The sequence below is a fragment of the Paramormyrops kingsleyae genome, chromosome 2 (genome assembly GCF_048594095.1).
Source record: "Paramormyrops kingsleyae isolate MSU_618 chromosome 2, PKINGS_0.4, whole genome shotgun sequence".
Classification (NCBI taxonomy): Eukaryota; Metazoa; Chordata; class Actinopteri; order Osteoglossiformes; family Mormyridae; genus Paramormyrops; species Paramormyrops kingsleyae.
Window position 1 is genome coordinate 727196 of NC_132798.1, and position 24139 is coordinate 751334.

The following is a 24139-nucleotide window of genomic DNA, read 5'->3' on the forward strand; positions in this document are numbered from 1 at the left end:
CGCTGTAGATATGAGAGTTTCATGACTGTCCTCCTTTAGTAGAGAATATTCAGTTAGTCAAACAAGAAAACAGAGGATTAAATCTTGCTATGAGGCAGTAAACATAGCATACTCGCAGGAGGAAATTGAAAAGAATATTGGTTGGTGGAGCTTTAGGACAAAATTCACAAGAGGGATCTATTGCAGTCCTCCAGAACATACTTTATTACATCAGTGATTTCCTGGACTGTCATGTCCAACTACCATATGCTTCCATCGAGTTATAACCTGCTACTACAATCTGGTTCTCAAATACTGACAGGAATACCGACACCCACGTATGGGAAAGAGGGAGCTGTGTTTAATCAGTTAGTCAGTCAAATCAGCCAGTTTTGTTGCCATGGGGAATGATTAGCCTGGACTCTAATAGACAGACATACAGTATATGAGTACACAACTCCTCAAAATCCATGTCAATAAGTATGGACATGTAAGATACACCAGCTTGAATTAAAGTTTGGAGAAGTCAAAAAGGACAGAAAAAAGAGACAGCCTTTTGCTAAAGATAACACCCTTGCTATTCCAAAGAATTCAAGCCTTTTATCGACCTTTGCTTTTTCTCTGAAAAAAAGAGGCAAGCACTACAGGAAATGAAGCAGTTGCCATTGGAGACATACCTTCTGTTGTTGTAGTCAGAACTTTTTAACGGGGGCAATGAGAGATATCTGCTGCGGCTGGGTGTGTGACAGTATTATGATAGAAAATAAATCTACCTGGCCTTCAGCTTATGAGCGGGTCGCTCAGTGACTTTGCCGTTATTTCTCAGGGAAAATTTCATGAGGGACGTGTAATAAAAAGGTATCGGAAATGGGCCTTTCTCTTGAAGCCTGACATGTCATCTGCTGCTAAGATGCCTATGAATTTGATCCTGCCCTCTGCCTCCAATGTTAACTAGCTGAAGGCTCTTTTCCTTTGCTGTCTCTATAGACCTGAGATCCAAAAAACGGGTCCCTGATCTGAGGGCATCTCCTGCCAGCCTTATGTGCTGCCCGCAAACACAGCATTTAAACAACGTGTTACTTCACTATAAGTTACAGGACACTACCTGTCATGTCAAACAACCCCTACATCTTTAAATAACATATCCTAGGCAGTCTGGCTGATAGAAAATGACTGACTAAGGTTCATTTCTAAAACCCGCATTAGCATATGAATGCCTGTGACTCACCATTTGATTTCAAGCCTATTGTATTTTTTTCTGAACTTGAGGGCAGCAAAACATATGCTGTCGTATTGTTTATGAGTCCGTGTAGGTATGCCGCAAGCATAGACATGGAAGGGATAGCTCTAATTATGCATTTTTTCATGCTTTAGCCTAATAAACATGTAAATTGGTTTCATCTGAATATTTAGCAATGTTAATGACCAGTTAATCTTATCATCTATGCTTTTCTATGCTTGGTTTGAGCTGGATCTTCTCCGGACTCCTCCTCCGATGACAGGAGGGTCAAAACCTTGTCATATCCGTTGTCAGGTGCTTAAACTCTTTCTGTGAGAGCAGGAGCATCTAATAAGGCAGCAGCTTGACACGGAGAGAAAGGAAATATAATGTAGGTGCCTCTTGTCAGACATATTCACACTCTGCACGCAGCTGGTGGGGCCGTCCCTCCACAAATTGTGTCACATGAAACTCTTTCCCATAAACCTCGGGGGTCCATGAGCCACCATTCTAATGCACCTTGTGCTTAGTTCACTGGAAGTGAAACTATATCTTATCTCATCTGTATTTCATTTCCTTTATAGGTCACCTTTCTCTCTCTTTGTACATGTCGAGCATGTTATCCACCCTTCACAGCTTGGTTAAATGTTCTGTTGGTCATAGCCCTGCAGTCAGGGTAAGACTCCAAGCTGTGGATCAGGATGTCAGCTCAGAAAATAAATAGCAATGATGTCTGAAAGCCTCTTAGATTTGACTAAGTGCTGCTAAAAAAATGCAGAACCCAAATGATTAAAGTACATGATTTATTAAAAAGCATGAATAATATTTAGTGAAACTCCCTAACTGAGCTGAGAACTGCTGGGAGCAGTAATAAATGCTAAAATATTGACCCCTAGATGTTTAATGAATCCAGTTGGGTCTATTGTTAATAAAAAATCTTTCCATTGGCTTTTCAGACAATGCAATACCTCCCTCTCTTCCCTGGGAAAGCAGAGTAAGTGATGCTCTAGATAGAATGTAGAGGGTGGAAACTAGTGTAGAATACAAGTAGAATACTCACAGTGGCCTACTATAAAGCAGAAGATTGAAGGTGTTGTAGTGAGATAGTGGACTGTTCCAATGAAATAATGAGAGGGGGGTGACAAATCATTTTTGATGGGGCGCTCACCTGGATGAGTCGACCCTGCTCTGTCTGCAGGGTGTTGAGCTCCTGTCCTAGGTTTCCCTGACCACGCCGCAGTGACTCGTACTCCATCTTCAACTGACTGGCATGGGCCGAGAGTCTGGCCACCTCCTCGGCCAAGTTGACGAGCAGGGCGCGGTCCTGGCCTTTCACCGACTTCAGGTCGGAGTCGTGGTCGGTCAGCGAGTGCAGCAGCGACGTTTGGACACCCTCCAGGCGCAGGAAGTTGCTGTTGTAGTCAGGGCAGTTGGGGTCTATGAAGATGTTGATGCGCGAGCCGTCGCCCCGCTCGACGGTCACCAGGGCGTTCCCTTCGTTCTGATTGGTGCTGATGAGAGGTGGGCCATCGGAAACAGGAGGAGCTTGGTAGTGGTTCATAAAGAGGATGGTGCCAGTCACAGTTACAGCCAGAAGAACAGCCACAAACAGCAGGATGGTGCACAGAAGGTAGCTACAGCTCATCCTCTGCAAAGAGACGACTGCAGTTAGACTATGTTTCCATTAGTGAAGAAATGAGACAGTGGAAGCCAAGGTTATATGCAGTAAAAATAGTCATTGCACTGGATAGCAGCTGTGACACCATTTTTACTCAAATTTCATGCGTGGTTTCACAGAGCATATAAAATTAAGTATTGTTCTGTCAGAGAGGTTGAGGAAAGGAGAATAGTGCACTTGAGGTAACAAGGAAATGAGCTAAACAACATATTCCTCCTTACCACAAATTGCAATGTAGCGATGACATATTTGCAGTACTTTACAGAAAGTATGTTGCTTGTGTAAATCAAATATCACCATACTGTACCCTTTGATTTAAAATATCTCATCTTCCAAATGTAACATGCATCAAAACTGATATAAAATAAATACACCATGGCAAAAAAAAATAAGTGAAAAATGAAATATCTAAACAAATCCTGACTTTGTTGTATATTATTTCCAAACAATATGCAGTTTCAATAAAAGACTGTTCTGAGTTTGCCTACCTTAATGGCATGTTATCTTTGAATAGATGGGGGGCTTTATATTTAAGTGGCACATTATCAGGGAGGGTGAATAATTTGCACTACATTTCATTTCCCATTGCTTTTCAATCCTTTGGTGACACTGTGTCCTTTGAAAGTGTGCATGCTTTTGTGTGTGGGTGCCTTTGGATAATACCAAGCTGCAGGTGTTTGCCTGTATACAGGACAGATGCCAAATTCCTGAATATTGATTGCAAAGGTGTAATGGGTGTGCAAAGTAAGTTTGGCATCATCAATAATGCGTTCAGTGAACAATCTGAGTGCCAGGATTTGGTCCCTTAATAAACATGCAATCTGGCTACATCTAATCTTTTAACAACACTAATGGGCACATAATGCTCTGACTTCAGCTTTGTTATGACTGCTCTGGGCTGAGAGTGGGCTGGAACACGAACTGCAGATCCACGCAAACGGTGTTTATAGACTGTCCTGTTGTAGCACTGAAAACGGAGCCCCGCTGAGCGGAGAATGAGAGAGCGACGCAGGACAAATTACAGTACAGGGCCCGGAACGCTGAATCTTCTGTGCTTTGGTTATATTTCCTCAGTTGTCGATTTCTCCATCGTGCATCAGGGGTGTTTGCATGTATGTGTGCGTGTGCACATAAGGGAGGACGTATATAATGACGAACGGCAGGCAGGATATTCAGCAGAGTCTGGCGTGAATATCAGAGTGTTTGCTTTGTATTGACAGTGAGGACTCCAAGCTGCAGTGAAGGACAGCTTAAAGTGGAAACTACAGAGACGAGTTAAAGGCCAGGGCTTCGGTTTCGCTGGGAATGAAGCCTTTCCACATATTCTTTGTGTTTCCCACTAAACAGCTTCTATTTCCATTTTTACCTTTAATTCAGACACAAGTCTGATCCCACCAGACATTTCCTTACACTTGCTTTTGTTGTCTTGGCCCCCCGCAGATATGTAACAGCTGCGTAATGCTGCGAATGTTGATGAAAATCATCCTTTCCTAAATATTCATTACAGCTGAACAAATATAGCAACTGGAGAGGCTGAACGGCCCTTGAATTTCTGACATGGGGCTCCATAATTGTTAAGCTGATCCACGATGCGATCCGCCCATTGACTTTTTACACACAGATAAAAACTAATAATCAGCTACGAGGGAATAAAAAGGGGGAGACATAAATGCTGGGCTTAACTCCGAATTCACGCACCATTAGTGATTATTCCAAATGGGATCCCTTAAGGATGTTAACAGAAATATACACAGATATACACTTGTACTGTCAGCATCGTCGGCAGCATTCATTTTTTTACCAAGAGTTATACAGTAGAAGCGAAGAGGCTCACTGAATATGGAGCTGTTCCCTGTTCCCCACTGCTTCCTCTTTAAGCACAGTCATATTTATTTTAAAGATAATTAACATTCACAATGACTATCTCCTGCTTCAGATCCCTGTGCAAGACAGAAGATCCCCAGACTGATTTGTTACAACAAAGCAGCCTGGCCTTTTGCATGCCAGGGATTATCCACCTCCACCCCCCCCACCAATCTTCCCACAATACTTCCGGCAGGGTTGACCACTGAATCACCTAGTTCCCAAACCATGCTCTCTCCTGATGAGTGCACCCAGATAATGAGCATGCTAGAAAAAACGCCCCAAATGGCTTCACATTGCCCTTCTGTGCTGTGTATTTCCTCGACCCATTTGGAAGTGAAATGAATAAAACCCCTAGATCCATTAAGAGAACAAAACTTGTTTCTATGCCCTTGCCCCCTCCCACCACCGACTACCATAAAAGCATTCAGCCAATCAGACTGGCCGACAGGAGGTCCAACACCGACACTCATTCCTGCAGCTAGCAGCTAGGCTAGTCTTCACCAGCCCTGTCTCGTCTTGGCACCCAGGTGGGATTTAAAGAACATGCTCTGCTGAACGCTGACAATATGCAATAACAACATTAATCCGTTGACACAACAGACAGGAGCACAACTGGGGCGTAGTGAAAGTGAACTGGCTCAAAATGTACCCGCAAAATCTACAACAAGGAGCGAGGCACCACCTTCACCTCGGTGTCTGTCGCCCCGCAAAAGCTTAAATAGACGTGGATACTGAGCACCATTAGACATGACTGAGGGCAGTCACAAGTATAGAATAACAAGAGAAGCAAGGCAGAAGATCATTTTTTTAGATTAATTAAAGTGGTGAAATTCACTCAACAGGGATTGTCTTGAACATCAAGGGATTTTTCAGTGTTGCACCTTCAGTGAAGTTAGATAAAGCTTGGTGCCAGTGTTTGCTGAGAATGTTGTATGAAACTCTGGTACTGTGCTTGTTTCCCACAAGACAGTCAAAACTGTTCAGATTTCTGTCCAATATGAGAGATAGGGAACTTCAGGGGATGAAATTGTGTATCCTTTTCCGTACAGTCTTCTTATAACATACCCAAACCATTCCTGAGTAGCACATGTGCATTTTGTCCTTCTCCTCATATTCAGATGCTATAGATTATAGTTCTAGTATAAGTATTGGTTCATAACTTCTTGAGATCTCTATCCATTAGTGCTGTTAACTTCATAATTGTTGTAGAGCATATGTATCTAATGCCAAAAATACCGTGCATATAAATGGTAGGATTTAAAAATATAGAGGCACATGAAAAAATGTTATCAGAGCCATATATACCGACTCAGGAGGGATGTATTTAGCTACAGTAATCATCAACAAACAAATGAAATCACACAATAAAAAGCATTTATGCCTGTGTAACCAAATCTGTGCTATCCAGAAAAAAGAGTAAGCATATAGGTCAGAACTTGTCCTTTGGGATTTTTATGGGTAGATTTAAAAATGACTGCAGTTTTGTTTCATTGCTTCACTGATTAGTAAGCATAGCACTAAGTGGATCAGTTACAAGGTTTTCTTTACCAGCTACTGTATGTCTTGAGGTTTAACTCGGGATGAGCTGTGTCCATTTTCATTGCAAAGTCTGATAAAATATTAATTGAAATCTACATATCAAGCTTTTGCATCAGTCATGAGCAATCTGATAGGTGGTAGATCACCGCTGACGCAAACGTGTGCCGTTACTGTACTTTGAAATGTCAGCCCTGATCTTCGTGCTGGATTGGAAAAAAATAGGATTCGTATTTCACTCCAGTCTGCAGAAAAGCAATATTTTAAACAAACCTTAAATCTACTGTTAAAAAAATACTGTAATGATAAATTCTAGGGAAATTTTCCTTATAAAATATAATCATGAATCCCATCTCGTGACAGTAGAGGTAATACTGTTCTCCCATGTGGTACTGAACCTCTGCAAGCCGGTCTCTGTAACAGAGGCTGACAAGCGACATCCTGTCCAGTGTAGGCTTACGTCTTAAATGTGCTTTTAACACCCAAGGCTGGGATTAAATCCTCAATCTTTGACTAATTAGCCTGCTACAAATAACACGGGTGACACTGGAGTACAGTTCCATTCTTTTCACTTGTCAAAAAGGTTCATACTCCGTTGCGGGGATAACCTACTAGCAGCATAAAGACAATAACAGAATAACAGAATTTCAACAAGCAGATAATATAAATGGGACTGTCTCCTGCAATACACCTACATCCTTCAAATACATACAGCGACAGTAACTTTGGCTGAAGAAACCCATGGAATGCCTCATATTCATGGCTTTGCTCACGCTTACTGACTTATAGCATTATGCTCATTAGCATAATTCTCATCTGTTGTTTACAGGTCAGTAGCTGGCTGGCAGTACATCTATATTAATCATGAGGAATTTAAAGGTGAAATGTAGCCTGGATCCATTGTCTTTTAAGATGCTGTCATATATTTGTGGAATAGCTCAGTCCTTTTGTGAAGGGACTGTCAGATTTTGGAATACGGCCCTTCAAGTTTGTAAAGGGATTTTAAGATTTCAGGGCACAGTTCAGGCCTTAGCTTGGATGTGTACATGCATATGACCGAAGTTCAGGACACACTCATAAAATGTCTGCATGGGCAATCGATGGCAGATATTGAAGATAACGCTTCATTATGCCTTATATTGCAGCAACCCTACATACATACTAACCCTAACTGTGAAAAGGAGCTCAAGGCAATGCTGCCTTTCCAGGGCAAAGACTACATGTGTGTGCTTGATGGATGGTAAACTTTGTGTCCCAGAATTTTTAGAACGAGCAACTAGCACAGGGAACTGTAACTGCAAAGAACAGTGGCCACAGAATAGTCAGAATAGAAATTTAATGAAGGGCAGAGACTAGAGATTGTTGAGATTCTCGTTTATGAGAGCCAGCTGTGTTAATATTTATTTTGGACATTGGAATTCTGTGTCTATGCAGATATACACTCATTGAGTCCTGCTAAACACATAATGATTGCTATATTTAAATGTTTAAAAAACTATTTTAGTGCGCCATTTTTTTGCCCTAGATATGTTGCAACAGATGAATTAAGGGAACAAACTGCCTTCTTTTTACTTGGATGGGAAATTTCACCTGTACTGGCTGTTGTGAATTGGCTTGTGTGTGTTTCATGGCCAGCCAGAGTATGCCAGAGGACACATTTTGATGGGGAGGGCCACTAGAAACACCAGTTAATGTACTGGGCTTTACACCCTTAAGGTTTTCCCATCCTAGCTAAGATAGAAGGCAGTCTTGAGGCCCTTGGTTCACAGGTCGTAGTGTGAGTTGGTGAGCAGATGGTAAGGCATACTTTGCACTAAGGCAATCTGAAAAAGGGCTTTGTTCACATTCCTCCAATGCCTTCGAAATGAAAGGAAAGGAAGAGCACAAATCTGTGATACTAAGACTGGTAACTTTAAATGCTTCTCTTCTCCTGGCTACTGTCCTCTTGGTAGTGAGGAACAGCTATACACATTGATGACGAACAGAATCATCTGCTCCGGATTTGTACGATCTGTCTAATTGGCTTTTCCAGGCCAGGAAGCTCTCTTGCATAAGCATATGGAATCAAAGTATTACAGTAGTCACATGATTTGTAATGCAGAGATAACTCTGATGCCGTAATCCGCCTATTGCCTTTCAACTCCAATACCGTCCTCTAATGGAGAATCTGGGCGAGAAAAATGACAAGTGCTTGACTTGGGACTGTCAACTCATGGGGAAAAGACAACATCCTCAGGGTTTTGCTCTTGCTTCTATTTATATGTTTTACCAGTTTGGAATAATATGACTTTAAAAACCCAGTTTCCCTTACATGACCTCTCAACAAGTAACTTTAGGCTTCTCAGAAAATGAAAAGCAAAGCTAAGGAACTTCATGCTTTACTCAGAGTGATGCTATTGTACTAATCCGTTAATTTGTTTTAGCACCTCTCCTCCCTATTAGCGTGAGAGGAATAGACCATATTTGGCACCTGAAATCCTCTGACGCTAAGTAATCTCTGACTTTTTTACAGGCAGCATCTGCAGATGGACTTGCTGTAATGCCATAATCATATTTTGTTCCTTATGTATGCAGAGGGTTGCCTGGCCCTTCTCAGCTGCGCAGGAGGGCTCCTTTGCAGGTGCGGAGCAACTTCCCATGATCCCTTGAGAATGGGATTAGGAGCTGTGAAGTTACTGGTGAGTTATAGAAGCTGTCTGACGGTAACCTCAGGAGCCGTGCTCCATAATGGAAGACAAATCAATGCCTCCCCACCTCGCTGGCTGTCCTTGATATCCCGAGTTGGGGGGGCTGGGGTGGGGAGGGGGGATACAGGACAGTCATAGTCAGACAGCCACCAAACACCACAGAGATTTTATGTGACACGTGTCAATCCATAGGATCTTCAAGAATCCTTCCAGTAGCAAATGTGACATGGTATAGAGCAGGCAGAGAAGAGCTCTCTGATTTATTCCTGGCTCGCAATACCAAACCGCCCCATCTCTTCAAATTAAATGCATTAATTTGCTTTTCCAACAATTCTCACAATTCCAACACACAAGTACTAATTTGTACCTTTAAGGGTACAATAACATGTCACTGGGGCTATACCCTCAAGGGTCTGCCAATCGTACCCTATCTTCTTGCAGATGTACCTTTTAGTCTAATTTAAGGTAGAGAAATGGACTCTGAGAAACAATGTTGTACCATTGGGGTGCATTAATGTTTTTTTTTATCTTGGGGGAAAAATGTACCAGGGCTGTAGCCTTTTTTCCTGATAGCGTACTGTCACTAGCAAGTCTTTTGTCGTTATTATTCAATTGTAGACTGACCAGATATATCTCCATGATAATCTACCGCTGATTTACGTGAAACGGGCCTAAAACATTGCCACCTTCAGTGAGTCTGCTCTGAGTCTGTGTAGTTTGTATGTTTGGTTAAATAGATGGATAGTGGTGGAAGAAAGGGAGGAGAAAAAGAATGCCCACTGATTATTTTCAAGGGCAAATGATTGTAGCTTAAATGACTGTAACCAAACAAGAACATGACATATCTCTTATTTGCTGTAATGTTAAATAAATTTGCTTCCTAGTAAAAGTGTGACAACAAATAATGCACAGATTCTCTTGGGGATTTAGAACATTCTGCAAACGTTTCAGCTCTGACGTGTTTCCTCTCTCATAAAACAAGTGTTATAATGCAATTTACCAAGGGTTTCTCTGTGCTTATGATGATGAATTCGAAACCAGGAGAAAGCTTCCATGAGGCGATTCTTTAAAAACATTGATTTTATGTGAAAAATGTGGCACATCATACAAAAGGCTAATACACCTCAGATTCCTAGAATGTATAATTTCTTTCTGAAGATAACAAGGTTAAGCAGGCGAATACATTGCAGGACGAAGCTGTCTGAATCAGCAAAAAGAGCCAAAGATATGCAGCCCAGTGCAGCTCTCACGGTTATTTCAGTTTGTTGTCGGTCCAACAAAACATGCGGCTGGCCAATAAAAAATGTCAGCTGAGTGCTTAGCATGCATGTTCCTTTGAGCTAATTATATCATTTCATATGTACTAACAAATTCATAGCTTGAATAATTTTACGCCACCTCTCTAGAAATTCTGTTTTGTTTTTCTTTTCTTAAAATGTCAAGGCTTTGTTTTTCTTTAATGTAAATCTTTATTGGTGTGTCATCATTTATTGTTATTTTTCTGTATTGATTCCCTTTTTGTAGTATTCCCCCTGATAGACTTTACTATTCCCAGAGCTCTCACTCTTTTCTTCCGTCACTCTTTTGAATCCATGGTGCTCTTCTAATTTCGCTCCAGAATTCTGTGCTATGAATTTATACCAGCTTACCTGCTAGTTTGCAAAGCACGTGGAACACATTTCTTAGTACTAATCAGAATGCAGGATTTCTGGCAAATTTGATTCATTATATTGTTTCGCTTGTGTTTTTTATTTATGTATTTTTATGTACCCATAAAGCCAATGTTCATAGTAAATCCCAACACATGCAGTTTTTCTGGGTTCCATCAGGGTACGTCCACAATATTGCATGTTTTTTTTTCCCTCCCACCAGTGAGTCTCTTTTGCTCTATCTTCATGCATTACTGCTAATTACCTTCTTCAGTTCTTGGCATAACTATAATCAGTAACTTTCCCAGGAAAAATTCAATTTTAACAAGATGCCTGCAAAGTATTTAGTAGGTCACATGTTCTCTCACCATTTATACAAGCATTGTGTCTAACCATAGTGAGATTAATGCTCTTTGAATAAAACCTGATATGATTATGCTTTCATTGATTGGTTCCCATTCAGACAATGGCATCTCTTTCCTGTGAAATCTAACTCCCTTCTCATGTCTCAGCAATAGCCAGATCCATCATACGTGATCAGCAATGAATGACACAGAGGAACTGGCGATAACTGCTGCAATGTTCCATCTGTGTACATAGTTTTTGAATGTTCTGCAAAGCAAACAGATTCCTAATAAGCCAGCACCGAACTATCCCCCAGTCAGCCATTTCAGTGTTTCAGGCCATTTTCATTCCGTTACCCATATGTGAATGTTACTGACTTGTTATAATATCCACTTTCCTCTCACAGGTACATATGCAGCATTCGTCATTTAGCTAGGCGGGCGTGTTCCGCAAAGCTGCATAAATAGCTAGCATTTCTACATTTACAGAATTTCATTTTATTCATGTGTGCAACCATGTATTTACCAAAGCAAATGCTGATTAAGTGTCTTCTCAGACAAATTCACCTGGCATTCCTTCCCCAGCAATCTTTGTCTCTAGACACCATTTGAAACAACAGCGGTAGCTAGTGGCAACAGCATTTTCAATTGGAACAATAGAGGAAGAGAAATGAGTAGCACTGCAAACAGGCAAGCTGAGAATACACCTCTAAACCCTGCTCCATACCGCCTGAACAAGTGCCACAATATATATGCAAATGCAACCATTTTCTGAGCACTACAGCTTTTAGCTTGCAGTACTTTTCTCCAGGAGAGTCCTCCAGAAGAGAGCACGACAGCTCTCAGCCTCTCCTTACCACTCTGCTCCTGCTTGTATAACAGGAAATTAGGAGCCAACAGTAGCTTCCTGCATTTTTGGTTCCTTCCCCTTTGGCATGTCAGGGTTGCTGTTTATTTGAGTATAACGTACCACCGTCTCATTCGATTCAATTTCAGCAATGGACTTTCCTCTGGCATTAACAAAGCTTCAGGATATATATTCGGTATTCATATCTTGTTCAAGCAAAACATTTGAAACAAATCGTGTTTTTTTTTTTTAACATCAAATCGGCAAATCGCACTCATAAATGCACATCACCAGAACTGTGTCAGGCTCTGACTGGGAAAGGAGGGTAAGGGATTGCGATGAATTGCAACCATCCCTATCTTTGGCCATGAATACAAAAGAGAGGACACTGATTACTTCCTCCCCGCCTAAGGCCATGCCCTTGACAGAAACCTCAGCCTCAGGAATATGTAGCCAGCTTAAGTGTTTCTTGTGGGAGGATTTGCATTCACGGCCGGCCAGTGTGTTCATCTGAAATACTTATAAAAGGGCTATTTCATTGTACAGCCCAAGACTCAATCACCCCCACTTTTGGCTTAAAGATTTCATACCTTTTACACCATATACAACCAGACAAATTAATACCTAATGGCCAGCGTCTCGGCCAGGATTCTGACTTGTCACTTAGAGAAGTCTATTGAAATATTCAGCTGTGTAATTTGGCATTTGGGGAGGGTAGAATAACTAAATACATTTCATTTTCCTTCCTACAGCTAAACAACACTATACACTCATGACTCACACAGACGCGTAAATTAGACTTGATTAATATATCCGCCAAGGTGTTATCCAGTGCACTGTTGCACTCCAGCATGCCAGTGTCAGTGATATCAGCATTATCAGCAGCTCCTTCTTTGAGAATTGCAGACACACGCTTTTAATCAAACAGCAATTAGGCTCCTGCCTTGTCGCTCAGAGCATCAGTCTACTAGGCTCAAACTGCTCAAGCTATAAAACAAAACAACAGAAATACATATACTAACACTGTATTATAAAGAATGTTTTAATCATAGAAACCCAACTTAAATATATTGCATGTGATCCCTCATATTATATCAAAATAGGGCAAATTGTAAATTACCATACCATTTGCTGGAAACATTGACTGCTAGCAATGTAAGAAGAACATTAAAAGTGCTACAAGAAAGAGGAGGTCATTCAGCCTGTCCCATCACTTTAAATATTTAATACTAAGTATTGGTATGTTACTCTGGTATCTTAGGCAAGCATGGTCATTTAAATTCAATTACTTTGTTGTACTGACATAATTTCCACCAAAGTGTCAGATTTGTTTCAATTAACAGAGTCACTATGCACTGAGGGTAAAATGTTTTAAGCATTTTAGGTAACTGGGCCAGCAGTTTATGTGCTGAAGAGTAGCAGATCACATGGGGCACAGAGCTCTGAATGGTAGATGGCTGTGGAAGGTGGCCCAGTAAGTATACCAGCTAATCCCTCACCATTTTCCAGTCTTGGGTCATCAAAAGTGCCACATTGCACAGTTCCTGGTGTAGAGGGAGGAGTGAATCATGTGCTCTCTGTGCACCCTTGGGCAGTCTGGCAGAGATAAGAGACCAACACACCTTCCCCTTCAACCCCAATGTCCTGAAGAGACAAATGGACTAGAGGCTGACCTCTTAAAGGAAACAGAAAGCATTTAATCTTCTAAAGTCTGTGCACAGCTGCTGCAAGGAACCCCACCAATCCTTTCTATTTAAAAATCCACCCATTCTACATGGACTAAATATTTCCAAGCAAAGATCAGAAAAACTAGAGAACCTTGAAGAGAGCCGCAAGTTACCAGAATGGATTAAGAATACTTTTCAGTTGCTTTGTGGAAATCACTGTGATTTAAGGTTTAACTGTACATAAATGTACATGAAATACTACAAGGCAGGTTCTCAGTCTACAATAAACAAGTTTTTGTGGAACAACTTGTTGCCAAGTTAGCATGTACAGAAGCACGCACACCCACTGGGGCATACAGCTCTGGGTAAAAGTAAGAGACCACTGCAATTTTTAAAAAAGTTTGGAGGTCTGTAGCTATTGACTCTGCAGACAGTTGGTGACTTCTGCACACTGTGTGCCTCAGCATGCGTTGTCCCCGCTCTGTGATTTTACGTGGCCTCCCACTTCATGGCTGAGTTGCTGTCGTTCCCAATTGCTTCCACTCTGTTATAATACCACTAACGGTTGACCGTGGAATATTTAGTAGCAAGGAAATTTCACAAATGGACTTATTGTACAGGTGGCTTCCTATCACGTCACACTTTAATTCACTGAGCTCCTGAAAGCAACACATTCTTTCGCTAATGTTTGTAGAAGCAGTCTGCATGCCTAGGTGCTTGATTTTATACAGCCGTGGCCATGGAAGAGATTGGTACACCTGAATTCAATGACTTCAAGGGATGTCCCAATATTTTTGACAATATAGTGTGTGTGTATATATATATATATATATACACACACACACACATTTTGCTGGAGCAAAAACATACACTCTCTGGGGGACCACAAGAGCTGGTTTGAGAAACGCTGGTCTACATGCCCCTTAAATCACAATAATCAGAACAATTCCGAATATCTCGCTTGGGAAATCTCCTGACAGCCGTCAGATCTGTGCTAGCAAAAGCAAAACAACTATTAGATGATTCTCCTTAATGCTGAAGATGTTTGTCGCTCTCATATGTGAGACTATTCCTGCTTTGCTCTGACACTGAAACAATGGAGATGCCCCCATTGTCTATGACCTTCGTTCTTGTATAATCACTTCAGTACATAGCAGAGATGGCCTAGACTAGAATCTATATCAAAGAACTTTAAAAGAATCGTCAGGGACCACCAACCTCGTGTTATACATCTTTGAATGAGTACACGTCTGGCTTCAAATGGGATGAAGAAATGCACCCTGACAATGTGGATTCTATCTGAAACAGTGTAAGCACATATGGCAAGAGTCAATTGGTTCCATATTGAGAACCGCGCTGCATTTAACAAAATTACGTTCTAAGGCTGTGAACTGAAAGTGACAGCTTTCACCCTTTGAAAATCAAAAGGCCTTTGGCTCTAAGTCAGGAGCAATATATGCATCTTTCCAAGACTGACCTGATAAAAAATAATTCAGATACATACTTTGTGTAAAATACTATTTCAAAATGGTGTTTTTCAAGGCTTTGTATGTTTATGACTCCGTAGCCATTTCTTTTTATAGTGACCTTTCTATAATATCTTTATACGTTTTAACATCTTTATACAATAGTAAATTTCTCCATTGGTTGAGCTCAAGGCTACTTAGCAGCCAGATGGGCTGATGTATAGAATATGGACAGGCATCCTTAGGAAGGTGGCAAGGACTGAAATCTACGTTACGTTGAGGACAACAGTAGCGAAAAGATATTACAGCACTCCAGAAGACAATCAGGACAGTGTAATGTGAAGCAGCAGAACACAGAATAAGGGTGTATAAGCAAAATTTTGACTTCTGGTTGCATTTCCACCGGTTTTTGCTTTGTTTTGGTTTTACGTGTTGAATCTTTGAATCTAAATATTCTTGATCATATATTCCCTAGTTGATATATTCCCTGAATGAGCTGCCCTCGATCATGACGAGCCTGATGAATTCCTCACCATCTGCTAGGCCGTGGACACCATAACAGGTGGGATTTGTGTCTGCCTACACCATGTTTACTCTAACATGAAAGAAAGTGGGAGAAAAACAAAGCAGGTTCCAGGTCTCCCTGCCACCACAATATGATGACATGAAATTAAAATCAACAGAACGGTAAAACATAATAATAATAATAATAATAATAATAATAATAATAATAATAATAATAATAATAATAAATAGGAGATTAAGGGTCTTATTTTACAAAATATAATTATTATGACAATGCTTGTTAAATGCTTCCTATCTGAAGGATGTATTCATTGAAAGCCCAGCTGTAATCAGAAGCAGAGTGCTGTGTTTACTGTATCTTGCCCTCATATTGTGGTCTTCGCTCTGAGAGGGGCTGGCTTTCCTTTAATATGCAGTAGCCCTTTAATCTCCAGAGCCTCCTTTGCATAAAGTGTCGATAGTGAGAGCCCCAAAGGCATGCAGCCCATTTGCGCTCTCCTTTCAGCTCTGACAAGTTGACGAGTGACGGTCAAGTACTTCAAAAAGCGAAAGCAAGTCGAGGATCTATCGAACGCGGGGAGGAAAAGGTAAGAAAGGAACAGCTAGAGACAGACATCACCCTGCACGCTTGCTGAGTCCTCGTGCTCGCAGAAGACACACACTTTGCTGTAAATGCAGGATTGTGCTTCTTTCCATCAGCTGTGTCACCTGGCGTCGGTGATTAATTACAGGTCTGGTGCCCTGACTAACCCACGGGGTCAATATTATTCATCGGCCTTTGATGGAATCTGCCCCAAGCTAACACAGATACCTGCCCCGTGACCTCAGCCACGTCATTCAGATGACAACACACACACACACGCAGCCACACACGATAGTACACATATACCGAGTTACAGAGCATAGAGCCATTTCAACATCAAGTGAAACTTGTCCTTGACTCATCAAAGCCATTAATTAATTCAATGCTGTTAATAAGGATTTTTTTCCCCAGAATCTTTTCAGAGTCGTCCCTTTCGGCTTCTGTAATGCTTGTAACTATCCATCACAGTTTGTCTGGAGGCCATTCTCGTATCTGATAGATGCCTTAATTAGTTGTACTATCAAGGATCTTTGTTGGTTGATGTCAATTGTATCTGAAGTAAACAAATCAATCAGTGGCATTCTGAAGATAAATGAATGTTCAGGATGTCCACTGGGGGGCCTGAGTCTGCGGTGCTTTCATTCGGCCACGGCTCGCGCGGCCTCCCCATCCAACACCAAATTCCCTCAGCCTCTCATTTCTACTACATGCTCCTGTCGCAAATATTCTCCGATGTTGTGAAAGGCGCTGTCTGTCTGCCATCGCCTGACCCGACTCCTCTCAAACCCATTTGCACTTCCGGCAGGCGGCATCACACTGGGGTTAGCGTGACGGTGGCGAGTGGCACTTCCAGGGTGTGAAATGTGGATGTATATCAGGCCCGTAACAAAAATACAACAAGAAGGCAGCTTGCTATTAACTTGTGGCTAGAGATGGCACGAGAAGGAATCAAAAAGAGAGATGGAACGAGAAAGAATCAAAAAGAGAGATGGAACGAGAAAGAATCAAAAAGAGAGATGGAACGAGAAGAATCAAAAAGAGAGATGGAACGACAAGGAATCAAAAAGAGAGATGGAACGAGAAAGAATCAAAAAGAGAGATGGAACAAGAAAGAATCAAAAAGAGAGATGGAACGAGAAAGAATCAAAAAGAGAGATGGAATGAGAAGGAGTCAAAAAGAGAGATGGAACGAGAAGGAATCAAAAAGAGAGATGGAACGAGAAAGAATCAAAAAGAGAGATGGAACGAGAAAGAATCAAAAAGAGAGATGGAACGAGAAGAATCAAAAAGAGAGATGGAACGACAAGGAATCAAAAAGAGAGATGGAACGAGAAAGAATCAAAAAGAGAGATGGAACAAGAAAGAATCAAAAAGAGAGATGGAACGAGAAAGAATCAAAAAGAGAGATGGAATGAGAAGGAGTCAAAAAGAGAGATGGAACGAGAAGGAATCAAAAAGAGAGATGGAACGAGAAAGAATCAAAAAGAGAGATGGATGAACAGCCAGAGGGCCCACATTTACACAGTGACCTGTTCAATATAAACATATCCTTGACTACACATTCATATGGAGGTCATGTTGTGCAGGATCCACACCCACCCATTCCTTTATATAGGAGTCTCATGCCAGTGTTGGTTGTGGTCCCCACTCCAAAACTCACTTGGAGGCCCCATGCTTCCCTGCCGCCCGTTCATTCTCAGGTCTTTTGCATCCCCCTTGGGCACCTCATTCTTTGTGGTGAAACCACTGGTCAGCTTATAGGCAAACTCTCTTGTAGAACTCGAATCTTTGATTTTGTTTTTTGTGCTGCTGCTGGAATTTCATCGCTTCATGGTTTCATGGAATATTAATATTAGCTACCAAATAGAGTGAGAACATCGTCTCTAGCTAGCTGGTCAGGAGAACATGCTGCTTCAGCATCTTCTTCATATGAAACACATGTACTTAATTTTTCCAGTAGTGTAGTGTCTGTTTGTGACCAACCTCTCGGACCCCATGCAAACGCAAGCTTTGAGAGGTGTGTAACCCCACCGCTGGGTTTGGGTGTTTTTCAGGCATGGGAACAGGAGCCATGTTTAATTCCAGTTTTACTACTGGCTCTTAAATCAGTACGGCGACAGCACACAGCATGACATCACCCGAGGACTGGGGACAGTCCTTCACACCGGCTTTGTTTAAAGCTGAAATCCATAGCTGACACACTGCATGCTCCCGTCCTGAAGCAGGATCCGGAAAGCGTGCGGGACGCTGCTGTGACCGGACACGCATTGACATTCCGCGTTCAGAGGGAGACTCTGATGCAGGAGATGCTGCTGACTTGCTGCTGCCTCCATGTTCCTCACTGAATGGATGCATGTTGGTGACTCTTGCTGACCCCTCTCTACGAGTGCGGGAGCGTAGGCTTTCCAAGGCGCCCTCTCCACCCCTCCGTCTTTTCCATTTTACTGATGATGCAGCACAGAATCGTTGAGTGGCAGTGCGAAGAAAGAACAAAAAAGCAGAAAAGGGGGAGCAATATAAAGCAGGAATGACGCTGACCTTTGATCCGTCTCACGGAAGCCGCCCTCTGCGTCTGCCACTAAAGGCCGATGATTGCGAAGGAAAAGAGCCACTGTCCTCAGCTATCTCTGCTTTACACACCGTATTCAGAATATATGAACTTCAGGGGCAACACTTGAGCAAATAGAATGGGCTTCTTAAAAAGTCACTGGAGTGCCATTTTGAATCCTTTTTTTAGGATACTTTGTGTGCTAAATTAGTTATACACTGTAGGGTTGGTACACTCTCTCCCTCTGCCTTCACAAGAAGAATGCAATTTATAGACCCATGCGGCTCTTCGCCACACTCCTCAGGAAACACAGATTACTGTGCAGTGAAGATTCTCACACGTTCTCCTATGATCAATAAAAGGAGGAGCACTTAGGCATCCGTGCTCAGTTTCTGTTTGCTCTCATCACCCGTGTGATGCTGCATGAAACCATCCATATCGATGGGGGAGGGGTTGGGACTGGAGCCCCCCTTGGGCAGCAGTGTTCGCAAGGCAGGGGGACGCCCCAAAAGCGATGCCGGTCCTGTTTATTGCCAGTGACGTATCTCTTTAAAGAGAAGCTCTGTGTTCATACAGTTAATTTTGCGTCTTTCTGTTCACCAACCTTGACACAGCAAGCGTGTGCACAGTCCTAGTCCCTTATGCACTGAGTATTATGCTCAACCAATGATGGTTCCACGTGACTAATGGAGTTGTGAGCGGTTAACTGTCTGAAAGTTACCTGGTGATCAGCTGCTTGAATGTTGCCTTGTGGTTAGGTGATTGAGGAGCACTTAGGCATCCGTGCTCAGTTTGCTGGTAGTTAGCTTTTTGAAGATTTCCTGATAGTGAGCTGGTTGACAAAGGCCTCATAAGCCGCGGTCTGGAGAAGGCTTTAGCGTCTTCAGCACCGCGGACAGCATAAGGCCATATTCCTGCCTGTGCACCGAGAAATGTAAGCAACTGAATTGCTCTCTGTCTGCATACTGGTGACTGTGCAAGTTACACAGCAAAACATCTGAAGTGCTTCTACTCAGTGTCTTTGTATCAAGATAGCTAGCAACCACCCACCGCTGCTGCAGGCCTGGCCTTCGGGGCTGTATAAACGAGGTCCCTCTCTTATGATTTTACCTTCTGCACTCTTGTTTGTTGTGTAAAAGAAGAAGGTCCAAGGTTTTTTGCTGGGCTCTCCCTGCCCATCTTAGAGTGAGATGTTGAAGAGAGCCACATGACAGAGACCTGGGAGCCAAGAATGTTTTTTTTTGGGAATGTTTAAGATAAATGTTAAAGATAAATGGGTTCAGGGGGCAGTGATGGGACCCGACATGACACAAATGTAAACACAAACTCCAGGATTCGGACTGGCGGAAGCAGACAAATTCTGAGCAAATGTTACAGGCCTAAAAATTATACAGAAATAAATGCAAAAACTCCCATTAGTGGTGTTACTGAACCAGTGTCAAAACTGGGGTTCTGGGACACCAAAAGATATGGATCTGGGGGACCGGAGGCCACACCCCATCACCCTGCATCTACAGTATTGGTTTGCATCAATTTCATTCCCTTACTCGGTTTATTTTATTTAACACTGAGTTAAACCAGAAATACGTCGTTCTACCAGATTATACTGCAAGCCGATATTTCTCAGGCTAGAACAACAATAATAATAATAAAAAAACTAATTTAAAAAAATTGCTTATAACCTCGATAAATACAAAGGTCAAAGGAGTCTTTTTTCACATTGCATGCATTTCACCGATGGCTCATTAGATATATTTACATAAATTGACTCATCACCTTAACACTTAAAAGGTCAGGTTAAATTCAAATCACATTTACAGACTGCAGTCTTCTAGCGGTCAAGTCATAACTCACACACCATCAGAGATGAATAACAAACAGGTGTTACTACACTCTGCATGAGTGCATCAAACACAGCGACAAGAAGAAGCATGCCGGTGTTTTAAACATCATGCGACTGAATGCAGGTAACGGCTACAACTGCTGGACACCGCTGCCTGTCACATGACTGCTGGTGCCTCGGCCCAGGTGCAGGGTCATCAGCTGGGAGCCACCCCTCATAGATGTTTCACCTGTTTAATCCCGGAACATCTCCTGGTGATGGAGCAGGGGTCAGGATGATCGCCCTGCCACCACCGACAGCTGGACGCAGGACATTTTCTTTGGATGCCATTTCTCCACAGCAAGAGGTTCCTCCTTCACTGTCAGATGTCGCAGTGACCTCTGTCTCCCAGGGCTGCTACTCGTGGCACTGGAAACGCCTGCCTCTCTTCCTCAATCTGAGCCGCACTCCCATTCTTCTTCCCAACTCCCTGCTGACTTTGATAAGTCATGCACTCCTCGACTTTTATTCTCCCTTTTTTGCTGTGGCCAGAAGCTGCCCTCCTCAGCCAGCTCCTTCAGCGTCCTTCAGTAGATGCTGTGTAGACATTCCCACGAAGATTCTGCAACCCCCTGCACTGGGTAATAAACAGCCTTCCATCTACTCTCCCCGCACTCAGCCAGTAGCCCAGCACACTTCTGCTTCTTGCTCTCACCGGCTGCTTCCAACCCTCTGTCCCACAACACCGTCAGCTCATCACAACTACCTTAGCTGTTGCAGACCAGACCACAATATCAGGCCTTAAGGAGGTAGTGATGATTTCAGTGAGGAAACGTAGCTGCTAGCCATGGTCTACTCTCACTGTCCAGTCATTTCCGACAGCTAGGATCCGGCTTCCCTTGGCATGTGTTACCACGCCTGCCTTCACAAAGTGGATCAGCCATTCTTGAAGGAGGCGGGACTCTTGCACATCTTCTGCACATCTCCAAGATTGTCTTGCAGCCTGACAGAATATGATGTAGCAGCACTTCCCTTTGATGCCATAGCGTTGGTAGAGGTTATCTGAACTTGGGAGGTGGATCTAATGAGGAAATGTAAGCTGGTCCTGTTGGCCTTGGCAGCTGTCGAAGTGGCAATTTCACGCATCTTCTGGAGCCATATCAGGAGTTGGTACTCAGCAAACTGGTGACACCCAAACTTACCCAGGAGGTGGATTTTGTCTCTTTTCTACAAGCCCTCTTAATGCTACAAATTATACATATCATACATAAATATTCCACCGACCTGGCCGCCAGTTATATTCACTTCTGAAATTATAAGGCCCTTAACAGTCGTTTTTTGCCCCCAAACTTGTGAATTTCACTGAGGCATTGAGAATAATGGTTCAGTATGTGGGAGTACATGAAGTGCTATGAATTATTACTCTTATAAGAAAACTCTATTAATGCATTACCCATTGCCTGTCATATGTGTTTAAAGGACTCCATATTAATAAATCACACACAGACTCACATTACTCAGCCATGCACTTCTGTTCTCTCCCCTGCTGATGTCATTTACCTGCTCAGTAATTCAACACGTGTGCATAACCATTTGTCATAGCACGTTGAGTACGTGCACTTGTTGTGCGGTATTAGAATACATAAACGACTTGAAGCCTTCTGTACTGGTTTCTGATTTGACCATTTGACTAAACACACTTCTGCTACAATCCATTTTAATGAGTCTCACGGCCGATTGCCCCTTGTCACTGTGATGACTCTGGCGTTTGCAAGCACATCGCGTTCCGCAGGTCATCGCACAGTGACGCTTTAACGACCTTTGGTTTATCAGGGCTTTTGCCCTCCCTAGACCAGCAATTCTGGAAGATGCGCCAGAGTATCTTAATAGGTTTGTTTGTGCAGCAAAATCAGAAGCGGATGTGCGGCACTTGCTGGTTGGACTAGCAGCATAAAAACAGATTTTAATGAGCAGGTCCCTCAGAGATGACCGGAGAACATTAATGACAGAGAGCTGCTCGGTGTTCTCTGGTGAGCAGACGGCCACTGAGCTGGTTTTCACAGCCCCTTGCTCTGGCATACGCACGTAGTCACCTCTAATGAAGCTGCTGGACGACTGGGGTAAAAACCCAAGCAGTATTCCAGCCCACTGCCCCTTCCTCCCTAATGGCCATTTTAATGCATTCTGAACCAGTTTAATGCACGTTTTAACCCTGTGTGTGGCAGAGGCCTTTCCTGATTACGATGCACATAGATTAAGGGGGGGGGGGGGTATCCTGTGTGTTAAACTGCAGCTGGACAATGACACAATGTAGCTATAGCAGAAGGTTGTTAGTGCTTATACCCACAAGGAGAAAAATAATTTCCCTTGCAATAATTAGCCCAAGAACTTTTACATTCCAAAACTATGCACAGCAGGAATTGGAAAGTAAGAAAGCTATACAAAATAGATCATGTTAATAGGCATAAAAATGTTTAAATAGCCTTAGACATTCTTTTCACACACAGACACCTCTCTGTTCATCTGTTCATCACACATATGGGGAAGGTAGATGCATTGTGGAACAAATACCTGCTGAAAGATGTCAGACGTTCTGACCCTCATCACTCCGCTTTTTCTGTTACATACATTGCTGTGATTCTGGTATTTACACACAAAAGCATGGTCAGCTCGTCATAGCAACCAGGTGTTTTAGGGTCAAGCAGGCGTGACAAGCTTTTCTCAGTGACTCTGATGGCAGCTGTAAATTCAAATCCACTCTTTTCTCTCCATCTGTTCTCTGAATGCAGTTGCAGTGGAAATCCTTCAAATGAAGCCTGATCATATGCTTGCAAATGAATGATCCTTTACACCTGCAGCAAATCCAGAACTTGTCCCACTGTGGTCCACAGTTGGCATAACAACAAATCCTTGAATTGGAGGTCAGAATGAGATGTGCGTCAGCCCTCTGCCACCAGCCTTAAATTTAATCTAATTTATCATAGAGCATCATCATTACTCTGCTAAATCTCATTAAACGTCGGTGCCCCCTTGGTTCAGTGCTCTGTAATAATACATTTGGCAGAGTGCTAGAAGCAGATAAAAAAAACTGACATGGTGATGTTGGGCTAAACCCGCAAAGGGCTGGGGGGTGGGGTGGGGGTGTGAAATACCCTTCAGCTCATGTTGACAGATACATCGGTGTTTTAGCCTACTGGGCTAGGCGAGCACCTCGGGGTATGCCGGCTTGCTAGAAACTGGTTTGGCTTCTTTATGATGGGGGCATCAATTCCTCATGCATACGACAGAGGCCAATCACCAGGGGGAAAGTGAATTAATAAATTATTAATAAAATAATTCAGTGTGGAATTGATAGTATTGTTACCATAATTTACTGTAGCAGGACTGGCAATGGTACACAATCTGATGAAATGCAATCTCCCACAAGGTTGATGAATGCTTACAGAGTATTAAATACCTACTATTCAACTTGTACCGTGCATTTTTATTATGGGTTTGTGGCCTTTTATATTTTAGTGCCTCTGTATACATAAGACAATGAAACAATCTTACCAGCAGGACTGGAAGGATGGCATGCTATTAATTAATTCAATTTCTTTATTTCTAATAATGAATGTTTTGCTAATTATAGCATTTTCTGCAGAACAGACTGAATTATTAACTCACCTTTAACATGCTTTAATTTATTGAATTTATTTTCTAAGGAAATGCATTGTAACATCC

General features: G+C 42.4%; 1 protein-coding gene across 1 annotated transcript in view; it reads right to left on the reverse strand.

The window, feature by feature from the left end:
• Positions 1 to 24139, reverse strand: part of fibcd1a (fibrinogen C domain containing 1a) — a 99738-nt gene that overhangs the window by 61664 nt on the left and 13935 nt on the right. Inside the window, exon 2 of the mRNA XM_023834453.2 lies at positions 2367 to 2846. Within this exon, the coding sequence (XP_023690221.1) occupies positions 2367 to 2846 (480 nt within the window). The remainder of the gene's footprint in view (positions 1 to 2366; positions 2847 to 24139) is intronic.